At 37.4% G+C, this 12,927-nt stretch overlaps 1 protein-coding gene across 4 annotated transcripts in view; it reads left to right on the forward strand.

Annotated features, from left to right (window-relative positions):
• KMT5B (lysine methyltransferase 5B) overlaps positions 1-12,927 on the forward strand; it is a 38,872-nt gene that overhangs the window by 11,755 nt on the left and 14,190 nt on the right. For 3 of the 4 annotated variants that reach the window (XM_044425681.1, XM_044425680.1, XM_044425682.1), the window contains exons 2-3: positions 4,208-4,443; positions 6,866-7,013. In XM_044425681.1, the coding sequence (XP_044281616.1) occupies positions 4,284-4,443; positions 6,866-7,013 (308 nt within the window). In that variant the 5' untranslated portion in view covers positions 4,208-4,283. Of the gene's footprint in view, positions 1-4,207; positions 4,444-6,865; positions 7,014-10,301; positions 10,398-12,927 lie in introns of those variants that run through there. The other variant, XM_044425683.1, reaches the window with a different exon arrangement.

The following is a 12,927-nucleotide window of genomic DNA, read 5'->3' on the forward strand; positions in this document are numbered from 1 at the left end:
ATGGAGTTGGACCCAGTGGCCTTCTTGGCCCCTTCCAACTCTGCTATGATTCTATAACTCCTTTTTTAAAGGGACCCAGAGTTTTTGACATGAAAGCTGTCAAAAAAACCTTTTTGCTCGAAAGAAGGGGGTGACTTGTGCACCCAATGAGAACAAAAGGTGAGGGGAAGATAAGGATATTGCTGTAAAGGAGGTAGAACCAGAAAATACCATCTCCTCAACAAAAGGTTCTTCATCCCTTTTGTTTCTCTTGACAGCTTGCCTTCTACTGCATCTTTGGTTTTTCTTGGTAATTGCTTTCTGTCAGTCCCTTGGTAGCAGACACCCTGGACACCCCACCTGAGATTTCAATCACCACAGTTGTGTTTTTGTTGAAGGTTGCAGTTCTCCAGCTGCACCATTTTTTAATTCGAAGGCAATTTTTAATTATTACGTGTTCCAAAAGTAAAAAATAGAAAACCAAGTTTGCATACAAGTTTGACTACACATTTTTAAAGTGCTGAGCAGCCATGGGCAGTCCCTCCAAGATGTTGCTGGGACATTTTTATGGGACTACTCATACCTTTCTAAAGAGAGGTCACAAAAGTTGGCTTGATGGCTGGCTTTCACATACTCCCAAAAACACCCCCAAACATTTTAAAAGAAAAAATGTTGAAATAAGTCTGGAATATTTCATGATGGGGAGAGGAGGAGACCTGTGTCAGTTTCTCTGAAGTGCTGTTTGAGTACTTTGGGGACAGTTGAAGGTGGTACTTCTTGGGAGCACCATGGCAAAAGCAGCAAGCATGTTTGGCTGTTTTTGCCATATAACTCATTGGCCTATTCCCTATACCCACAATAGGTTTAGATGACATGTCAGTCCATTGTGGCTACAGTAACTCCCAGAACAAACTATTGGTTGTTGCAGTGGCTTGTTGCTCATGCACAAAATACCCGGGAAAACATGGTGTGAGTCTGCACAACGCAACAACCCATTGTGGTTAGCAACCCTTGATGGGTTGCCATGAAAATTGAGTCATTCATAGGTTTACAGTCTAATCACATAACATGGAAGTAAAGTGTGTGGAAGGAAAAGGAACAGAAACCAGTCCTGGTAAGGATGTGTGAGGAGTCCTGCTGTGGGGGCAGGGGGATTTTCATGACTTGCCCCCAAAATTATGGTTCATTAAACCTGTGCTGGTGTTGACTCACTGTGATAGGAGTTGAACCAGCTCATGGACTTCCATCCACAAAATGAACTGCATTTTAACTGCAAATGACTTTTGTGCAAATCAGCACCCTAAAGCCATGTGATTTGCACTGATCCCAATTTATGGAAATTGGCAAATTTAGCATAAATCCACTAGATCCATGTCATTTTGAGTAGCTTTTTAATGCAAACTTGGCCAGTTTTGTACAAATATGAAATCCCTCTCCCCCAACTTGGCCCACTTTTGATCGTTGATATGGAATCAGGCAGAAAATCTATCAAGCTCCAACAAGCTGGATTTCCTTGTTTCATTATATTCCTAAGCTCAGGTACCGGTTTGTAAAGTTGCATAGTAGTTCTTATAAAGAACTCCTGTAATGCAGTGTAAATTCAGCTGGGAAAGGAGCTAGGTGGAGCAATCTCTTAGTAGAGCAAATGGAATTAACTTACTTCCTCTGAGGGCTTCTGCGGCCTGAAGGAATTGCTGCTGGATGATAGTTGAGGGAGGAATCTAATGAAGCTTGCCCTGGTCTTAGCAAGCTAGTTAAAAATACAAGTTCATAAAGACAGTGGTAAACTCAATGCTGAAGAATGAAATGTAAATCCATTGACTTTGCAAAAGTTAGTGCCAAGTTTCAAACTTAACCATTTTTAGCAAGAATTTAGAGTAAATCATGTCAGCTCCATAAAGTCTGGGAAGGCACAGAATTAGAGCCTTTCCAATCTGCCTTTTTGCTTAGGTATAGGACAGACGTAATCTTGGTCACCTTCATGAATGACTTATGCCAGGGAATGGATTTCAGGAGTGAAACTCTGTTGGCTTTCCTGGACTTCTCAATAGCTTTGCTATCAGCCATATTTGGATCATCGTTTTGGGATCCGACTTAAGGGTGTGAATGGTGGCTTTATTCCATTATGGAAGTCCAGAAACTAGAGCTAGTGGGATTTCTGTTCTTGGCCCTTTCTTTCTTTCTTTCTTTCTTTCTTTCTTTCTTTCTTTCTTTCTTTCTTTGGCCATTGGCCTTTGGGGGTTCTCATGTTTTCTTTCTTATCCAACATTTATGTCTAAATACTGGGAAGACTGAACAGGAGCTTTGAGCTGCTGTATTAATATGTACATCACATACAAGTCTATCACTCATTCCCATCATCTAATCCTAAGGAGGTGGTGGAAGTTTTGAACAAGTCTCTGGAGGCAGTTTTGGGATGGATGAGGATGAACAAGGCAAGTTGAAACTGAATTCTGATAAGCTGACAGTCTTGTAGCTTGTTAAGTCCATTGATTTGGATGAATGTGTGCGTCCATCCAGATCAGTGTGTCCATGGCAGTGTACTTCTCCTGAAGACTCAGGTATGTAACCAAGGAAGGGATTCTGTGCATCTGGTGGAAATGAAGGATACATGATTGTCCAGACGTGCTTTTGACTGGTTTCGCCACTGTGAACCAGCCAGAGAGAGAAAGTGGACCTTAGATTTGTAATGCATGCTCTGGTTACATCCAGGATGGACAACTGTAATGTCCTCTTTGTGAGGCTGCATTGAAAGGTAGTTCGGATATTTCAGCCAGTAGAATGTGGCAGCAAGAATGTTATGAGGACCTGGGTGCTTAAAACATATTACACCAATTCTATACTAGTTGCATTGTCTACTTGTTTGTTTCAAACCCACATTTCAGTGATGGTTTACCTTTTAACAGTTTTGGTTTACATGTAGTAACAACCCAATGCATGGGTTGCATATGGGTTGTCATTGAATTGTGTGTCATTCTTGAATCATGGCCTGTCATTCTGTGTTGAACGCTACACTATTGTTTAGCTATGGGTTGTCAACCATGAACAACCTTGAAAGAAGAAACCATGGGTTTTTTTGGGGGGGGGGTTAATTTGTGTATTTCTTGGAAAGCCACTAGGCTGTTTTAGGAAGTTTAAACTTCTGCTCTTAATTTGCAAGGTTTTATACATACATACATACATTAATAGAATAGAACATTAACCGCACATGTTAGAAATTAGAGGGAATGATGTACTATTCATCATGTTTTTCCTTTGCTGCTACTCTCATGGAATTTCTCTGCTTTTCCAGTAACTTTTCTGTAAAATTGATGATAAATGCATATGTTCAACTTCTAAAGCCTTCAGAATACGTGCTTATTAATACAGATTTGGTGCAGTCCCTCTTTCTGGTTTTTGCTTGACTTCTCTAGTCATTTTCTTCTTTTTCTGCTGAAAATATATCACTGTACAGCAATTGTAGATGACATTTATTTATTTATTTATTTATTTATTTAAGCCATTTGTATGCCGCCCTATGCTATTAAGCACTTATTTGCTATGAAGCACTTCTAGAAGAAGCTACTTTTGTCTTAAAGTGCCCCCCTTTTCAGTATACACACAATTTCATGTGACTATTTTTGATGGATAAACAAGTGGAATGATTTTAGGGACAAAAACAAGCAAAAGGCAACATGTATCTAGGAGAGGGAAGCAGACATGTATGGAAAATGGCATTAAGATTTAGATCCACAGGTGTGAGGGATAGAGTACATTTAGAGCCCTTTAAACAGCTTAGGGGACTCTCATGATTTGTAGTTAGGGGACTGTTGGGCTTCAGTTGTTAAGAACAGTCCTCTCTTCTTTATTCACACACACACACTTTATTCACAACTTCCAAGAATAAGGGAATTAATTCTGTTTTTTCTCTACTCAAAAAAAAAAAAAAAAGATGTTTTGAGATTTGGAATTGAATTACACCAAAAAAGATACATCTGAGTTCTGATTTGTTTGTATATTCTCTCATATCAGTATAGAGAAAACTTTGTTAAACAGTCCTTCCTTCCCCAGTAGAAGCACCTAATTAAGAAATGGACTTTTATTTAGCAAAATATATTGAATTAAATATTTAGTTTAAAAAAGTATTATTTGCTGCTAGTAAGACTTGAGTATTTTTATAGAGCATTTAGTATGTTTTCATTGCATTTGTGAACTATTTCCTTCTATTTGTGTGTTGTATTCCTATTAGGAAACTGGACTACAATTAACTTCTTAAAGCCTTTGGAAGAAGGACTAAATGCAACGGGGGCAAATTGTCTGTGGGAATGAAGTGGTTGGGAGAATCCAAGAACATGGTGGTGAATGGCCGGAGAAATGGAAGCAGGTTATCTAATGATCACCATCAGAACCAGTCCAAATTACAGCACCCTGGAAAAGAAAATCCAAAGACTGGCAAAAATGGAGTTGAGAGACGGTCAAGCAGATGTATGTATATGCTAATGTGATAGGAATTTTTTCAATTATTTGTAATTTCTTATGGAATATTGCTATTTGCATTTTAATCTAATAAAGGATGCATTTGCTAAGTATATTTTATCTGTACAAATTTATATTGTTTCTGGTCAATAAGTTCCTTTATTTCATGACAGAGTAATGTAACCAAATATTTATTTTTTCTGAAATAAACCTAAGTCTTTCTATATCGATTATGTGAAGAATTCTGTTTAATGCTTATTGTGCAGTGGTAGAAGATTAAAGTTTCCATGTAATTATAATGTGTCCCAAAGAAACAAGTTATTATGGTACAGTCCACAGCCATGAAATTCAGTGGGAGCTTTGTCATGGATTTCAGTGGATTGTGAATTGAATTGGTATTCTTGGAAACAGTTTCAAGAAACTCCTGTTTACTCTGCTTAGTTTCTATTTTACTGGGATTTTAGATAGCGAAACATCATAAAATTGGGATTTCAAAACCTGATGAACTTGGGCTGTAGAGGCAGGTGCAGTTTGAGTTTATTTGGACACTTCTTGTCCTGAACGTATGTTTGTATTTGCTGCTCTTCTTTTTTTCTGGCTGGTTAAAAAGTTGTTCTTTACTTGCCACAACCAGCTGTATCATGCACTGAGGGGAGTGGCCCATACTCCTATAATTCACTGTGCTATTTAAAGATTTTTGTTGGACATGGAAAACCACTTCCTTTTGCACAAAGGAGTTCCAAAAAAGGTGCTGACTATTGTTAGGTATGAGCATACAGAGTTGAGTGATGATCTTCTGTAAGCTAACATAAATTTCCTTAGCGTTGAAGCATTTTGTGGCCCCCTGCAAATTTAGTTCAGGAAAAAAATTGGCTTCCTGAAATCTTAAATTCTAACTTCTAAGTAAAGCAATACTGCAGAATTCATGGCCTCCCTGTTGCATAGGCTTTGTTTACTTCTGCAAGTACAGAATCTGGGAGTGGAAGTCTTCACTTCATATGAATACCTCCATAGAATGGTTGACAATGAATGTGGTACTCTGACTTTCTTGCATGCCTCCTCAGAGCCTGGAGGGCACATTGTAAATCAGTTTTGATAGTAAGTTAATATCTTGGGTAAAACAGGTTGCTCATGTACATGGCAGACCTTTCCTTTATATACTGTTCACTAAGTAGACTCAACTGTATAGGTTTGGGCACTCTCTCTCTCTCATTCTGTGTGTGTGTGTCTGTCTCTCTCTCTCTCTGCAGTCAGCCACCACTATGCCATAGGAAGGAACTCTGAGTTAGGCAGGGCTACACTATTAAAGCTCCATGTGGGCTTCCTTTATATTCTAAATTTAAAGTGAGTAGTAATTAGAATAGAAAGGGAGAGAGCCACATCAAAGCAGAAAGGATCTGCTGGAAAGTAATTTTTGCATATTGCAAATAAGGAGGCAGGTAGGTGATTTTAAGTTTAGGTGGGAAATTGTGAATTGAAAATATTTAAAAGATGTCTACTGAACACTGATGGACCAAGAAGAAATTTTGTTAGTTCTCCAGTTGTTAGTGCCTCTTTTCCTGGCTCCAAGCCTTTGTCCCCATATATCTGTCACCACTACTGACTCATGTTGTATTCCTTGTCCTTTCCAATCCCTGTTCTTACCAAATGTTTTGTGAAAACTCACATATTAAAGTGGGATAAAATAATATATCTTTTAAATTCACACATGCCAATTTCCTAACTTATTTTGAATATGCAAAAGTTAATCTGTCAAATTCCCACAATTAACTTTTAAGGACCAAATGAGCATTGTGTACTCACTTGAAAAGGTACAAGGAAAGCCAAATGCATGATATACCACTTGCAAGGTAACTGTATGTTTCACAGATAAAAGTGTTACGGTGGTAGCCAGGATGTTGCAAAGCCTCCATCTGAAAAAAAATTACATGCTATCTGGCCACATGTAAATAAATAGTAGAGGGCCAGTTTCTCCTTATAATGGCTACTCTTCTGCCATCCTTCCAGTCTTTTATTGTATAATATTTCTGAGACTAAAACTAAGAAGCAACTAGCATTAATTGCTCTGCACAAAAACTTTAAAGTCATTTGGCTAACTCTTAATGATGAATACAACATCATTGAATTTTATTTCACTGAATTCGTTTCTATGTTAAGCTGAAGCTAAGAGTTTTTCTTAATATGTTTTATACTCTCCCTTCATATCTAGTATGTATAAACCCAAAAGGGGGGTTCACTTCCAACAAATAATGTTGTTGGGATCCAAGAATGGATGCCCATATATTCCCCTTTGATTAGCATATATTTACAACAAACTGATTATTCATGAAGTTCCTGTTGTCCTTTATGGAATTGGCTCTTAAAGGGGGAAGATCCGTAAGGTTCAGTAGAATATTTTAGCTAATACTGACATTTCTTTTGATTTATGCAGGTAGTGGTGGTTCGGGATTTGAGGGCCAAAGTCGCTACGTGCCTTCCTCTGGAATGTCTGCCAAGGAGCTGTGTGAGAACGATGACCTAGCCACTAGTTTGGTTCTTGATCCATATTTAGGTTTTCAAACGCATAAAATGAACACTAGGTAATTTGCTTTCCTCTGCATTGCCATATTCTAAGTGAGTGGGACTTGTAACAAATGTAGCAGTGTAGAGTTCAGAATATTGTACAGTATATTCTATTATGTACCCCCTGCCTCCTAGTTCTTCATCTTCCATCAACAACTCTGTCTGCATTCTGTGGCCATTGAGCATACTCAGTTTACATTGGGTTGCCTCTTGGGGATGTGCTGTATGCCCCCACTAGGATTCTTTCCTAAAGACTTTTTGTATTTTTGCAAGCCTCATGGTATCACTGAATATACTGATACCTCCCTCTTGTGTGTGGATGGTGCCACTGTGGTTATATTGGGACCAGCACTCAAGGAATTGAGATTGTTATTAGTATGTTGATTTCTTATGTCTTAGTAACAAATATTATAGTCATCATGTGATTACTAGTTTTGTCTTTATATCTTTCAAGATACAGTAATATGACTCATTTGCAGTTTGGCTATATAGATTCTTCCTTTATAACTGTTTCTCTGTAAATCAATTCTATCTTAGTAAGATTCAAATTCTTCAGTTTTTCTAATTGTGGTTATTATCTTCAGCATATAATTTTAGGTAGATGGATATTTTTTCTGCTGGCTGTTTTGCTTCTAGCCCAAATGTTAAGCACAGTAGTTAATACTTCAACTACTAGCCTCTTAATTTTTGTGCTAACCTTGAAACAGTACGCTGAAATGACGCATTTAATATTTCATATAGTTGGGCCCTATGATTTTTTTTCAGGGTGCAAACAAGTGCAGCTGGCTGTAATGAAGTAGATGGTTCTTGTGTGAAACTTGAGGTTTTCTGAATTGAGACATACCCACATCACAATTTGTGAAATACATAATTATAAAGGTGCTTCAGAATACTTCAGCTCTTGTTTTTCTACTTTTGTTATGGTTTGGACAGTTCAAGAGCAAAAACCTCTTGCATCTTTAATGGCATAGTCCTATACATGCTTCAGGATGTCTCCGAGCAATCCCTTGTCCAGAATATTCTATTTCATTTCTGCAGCTCCCGGGTTTTCCATTTGTTTCCTTCCCCTGCAACCAGTCAGTCATTCCATGGGCCATTGTGTATGCTCGATTCTCATTGGGCTGGCTTTTGGGTCCGGGGTATCCCTTTAAGTTTCCACTAAATAATAATAAATTCTACTTCTGGTAAGGTTGGGAATTCGCTGAGAATTCATTGCTTTTGTTTCTTACTAGCCCAGTTTTGGCTACATAGTCAGCCAAAGTCAGCATCTGAGTTCACTGGTGATCTTAGCCACTTGAGAAATTCTTTTAGCCATGGACATTTCTAGCTGCTTGAAGTTTCAGAAAGCTTTTTCTGCACATAATTTGTAGAAAGTGCATGTAGGTAAAGAAGTGCAATGTATCCATTCCTAGAGGTAAAATAAGGCAAACTCCTAGTTGTATTGCTACAACAAATCAAGCTAATTATAATACTTTACAATGATTTTGGGAATAGAGTCTCAGGACAGTGTTTATAATCTTTACCTATTAAATGATCAGTTTCTTTGAAAGAAATGCTGTTAAAAGCCTTATTTAGCCAACAGTGTCACACCTTTCACATAACTCTTTATACATATTGCGTAAATTCAACCTTGGATAGTACAAGTGCATATTTTTAAATGCAGTCTTGAAATTTGGCACATTCCAGTAAATATAAAAAAAGTTCTCTTTCAATGGGCTAAAGACAATATATTATTCTGTAAAACTCTCAAGTTTCAGCATAAATGCATGCAAGAGTGGCCAAGTACAAGTTTAAAACCATACAGCCAAACAATCAAAATCAATAAAATAGTGAAGGACAGCAAGTAAAACACAATTTATCAAAAGAGAGAGTTTAAAATGTTACATTGCCTCAAAAGGATTACAAACATCTTAAAAGCTTGGGAGAATGTAAAGGCCTTTGCCTGACACCAAAAAGGCAATAGGCTTTCCTTCCTGGGTAGGGCGTTCCACAGATGGGACACCACAGGCAAGAAGGCCCTCTCTCTAGTCACCATCCACTGCACTTCAAAAAAGTAGGGGCATTCAATGAAGAGACTTGGATTATGGGAACATTTAGGAGGTAGAGCAAGGAAATCCAGTGTAGGGATTTAAAAGGTAAGTACCAGCATTTTGAAGTAAGCTTGGAAATGCATTAGGAGCCAATGAAATTGTAATACTGGTGAGCTATGGTTATGCTGCCACCAGTAGTCTAGCATCTGTTGTTCTTAACTGACTGCAGTTTTGACTGGACAATCCTGAATTGCCACCCTATGTACAGTAGTCCAACTCAAGCATTTTACTGTAGATTTCTGTACAAACTGTTTGCAACTGAAGTGACATCTAATATGGGAAATAAACTATCAGAATCAGAACAGTTATGGATAAGTAGCACTGATAAGGTAGACATAGAGTATGTAGTCTTAAGAATCCTCATTATTAAGTGGTTTTTTAAATGCCCGAGATGCAACTCTGGTTGAATGACTTACAAGCTTACTCCAAAGATTCCAAGTGCCTGAAATACAGCATACGATTTGTTCTTGATCAGATATACATTTTTGAGTTCAGGGTTGACATCTTCACTACGCTCTTATGTGCAGTCTTAATCCTTGATATTTCAGCTCCCACATGAGACAGCCATGAGATATTTCTAAGCAGTGGGTTATGACAGATTTTCGAACATGTTAAAGAGCTGTGAAAATAAGGCAATTATTAAATATAAATTTAAATAATCATATAAGAACAATTGCAAGCAGGCATCACTCAAGTTCTTAAAAATTCAGTCATTGCTCTTGAATACATTTAGAGCAGCCTCACTTCGTTTCTCTTGACTGTTTGGGAAAATACAGTTTGTCAGCCTGTCATAAGTTAGATGTTTTCCTCAATTGTATTCGGAGTCTTTATCACATCCCACTTCTAAAATCAGTCTGTGTTGTAGGACATGTGCTTCTAATACATACATTGTATGTTTGACAACTTAATCTGAGTGTTTTGAGCCCTAGTACTTCACATACAAAACAGTTTCTACATGGGATGTAATGTTGGTCCCAGACATCATGATCATATATTTGATGCTAAATATTCATATATTTGATGCAGTCTTCTACAGTGTACATTATCTCGAAGCTCATTTCAACTTCCCTGTACCTATCCAGGGAATGTTACTTCATCTTGCTTCAAAATAGTTGTAACCATCTTAGAATTATGTAGGTAGAATGGACCAAAAGGGTGCTTAGTCTGAACCTCTGCCATAAGTCATGACCAGTCACTCACCATCCCCTTCTACAGATCAGTGTAAACTAAACCAAAGTATGCCACAAGCACAGAGGAGGTGCATTGCTGAATGGTGCCTGCGCAGCAAAGAGCTCCAAATGATTCAAGCAGGTGAGCCAAGCAACATGCTTAAAGGGAAAGGTACATGCGTTCACATTTACAGACTGATTATTAGCCAACCATAGCAGGGGAACTGCTGATTTCCTAATTCAACTTACTTTGTTCAAAACATTGTGCTCTGTGTTGGTTGTTGATCTTCCAGGATGAATAATGGAAACATTATCCTGTACTTTGAGTATTTAGAGTTTAGTCCATGAACAAATGATGCATTGTGCATAAACACCACAATTTATTAAGATCTATTTTTAGCCTCCATAATATCTTATGAGCTTGCTTTATTTATTTATTTATTTATTTCTAAATGGACAATATTTAAAACAATTTTAAAACCCAAATAAATAAACAGCAGTAATAAATAACACTGAAACACAGGCTATTTTTTAAAACCAAAAGCCTTCTTAAAGACCCACTTTTTAACATACTGTCTAAGTACAATTTCAATGCCTAACAAATCTCTGTTAGCAGAGCAGTCTGCAAAATGAGCATGCTAGTCCTTATGGCTGCACAACTAAATATGAGGCTAATAATCAGGTTACTGCCTCAGGTAACTGGATCATGTAGAGAACAACAAGTTAGTGGCCCTTAAATTACAGAGTAGAGAACTAGCCTGTAGAATCTAAGGTACAATACCTTTAGTAATGTTCACTTAATGATTGTCTGTTGTTTGCCTTGTATTAAGAAGAATTGCTTCAGAAAAACAATTGTCAAAAGTTTGGTTTGACTCTTTCTTCAGTCTTGCAGCTTGCCACTCATGAATCTTGAGCCATTTGGGAAAGTTAACACAAAGTCTTTAGTGTAGAAATCAAGCTACTACCTTATAATGTTTACTGCCTGTTTTAAGTGCCCCCCCATGGCTAAGAAACAAAATCCATTTCTATTCATCATTTTGAAAATGGCCTTATGACTTCAGCTCATATCCTCAGCATATTGAAAGAAAAATACACAAAGATTGGAAGTAAATTTCATGCCTGCCTCACATCAGATGCAGATCAAGTATTATGTCATCTCCATTATTTCATGTGCCGAGCATGTGAAAGATCTGATAGGGCTGCTTTTTGATAGAATTGTGCCTTTTCAACTCAATTCAGATACCTTCTGGAATTGCAGTTATATTGGAAGTCTGGTAATAACTTATTTTACCTGGATAAAAGGGAATAGTCTGCAACACATGCTCTAAATGCACTTTACTCATATTAAATATAAATATTTGATCTAGTGTTTATATCTACTGTGATTAAAATGCTCATATGTTTGAACACTTTATAGGCTGATGAGGTTTGATTTTTTTATTTGCTAACTATTAAGTGCTCTGTAGTTTGGTACAACTTGGAAATTGTACTCTGTAATTTCTGCAGTGACCTATGGCAAAAGCAAATTATGAGGTGAAGAAAGGAGAATAACCATAATGTTGAACTGACAGTAATCTTGAGCCAGATTTGGCAGTTGTACCTGCAATCCTGTTCATTTTCATTCATAACTAAATTATGTGGAGCTCAGTGGGGCTTGCTCTTGAATGCTAAGAGTTGCTGCCTTAATTCTTCTAACATAAATTACAGGATTGCATTGGTTTCTTAAATCAATGAACGAAAATGAAGCACCAGAATATAACATTGCAAGATATCCATCATAAATCCACACTTTTCTTGATTTTCTTCTTCAGTTGTTGCAAGAATTTCATTCCAGAAATTTGTACTCATAACTATTAGGGCTTCTAATATCAGACAACATGTTGTTAAGTGTCCAGTGTATAATAATCCCTTGCCAAACTGTTCTCTTACCTATGCTAACCTTTCTTGCGCGAGAATATTCCCCCCAACCAAAGCCTCTCTTTCTTCTAAGTTGATTAAGTCAGGTTTTCTCATTATGCTACTAGAATTAATTCCTCCTTCCTGTAATCATTATAGTGACAGATCTTTGCATATGACAATCTTAAAATGTCTTGTTGAATGGTGATAACAAACTGCATGCCATTTCAGATGTGACTCTTCTAAGGTCTTGTAGGTTTACTAACGTTTCCTTATCCTGATTAGAAATGCCTCTGTCAGTGCATCCAGTAAATGCATTCACTTGCAGTCTCATCATGCTGGTCATTTGAGACCATGACAATTGTCTAATACATTCAGGTTTTGTCTTCCAGGAACTCATTTAGTTTGATCTCTCCAACTGCTTATTTTATGTACCCTGCCAAAGATTTTTGCTTGCCCTTCATTAGAAAAAAGCCTGATTTCTGTGCAGCAAGAACAAGAGGTTTTGGATTCTTTGAGAAACAGCTGAGAAACTTAAGGAATGTCACTAGTGTTTGAATGTTTGCCCAAAATACCAAATCAATTGGATAAGAGTTTGCTTTCTCTTGCTGGTATCAATAGAGAAGAAAAGAGCATGGCTGCTAGCACATAACCATTTTTTTCCTGTTGGTCTTGGGTGCTGCTTCTTCATTATAGGATTTTATCTGGTGGTCACAGATCATGAGGATGTTGCTTTACACATGTATGCTAGTTTGGATACATACATTTTGGATACA

The sequence above is a fragment of the Varanus komodoensis genome, unplaced genomic scaffold (genome assembly GCF_004798865.1).
Source record: "Varanus komodoensis strain SLA01 unplaced genomic scaffold, ASM479886v1 scaffold16, whole genome shotgun sequence".
In the NCBI taxonomy this organism is placed as follows: domain Eukaryota; kingdom Metazoa; phylum Chordata; class Lepidosauria; order Squamata; family Varanidae; genus Varanus; species Varanus komodoensis.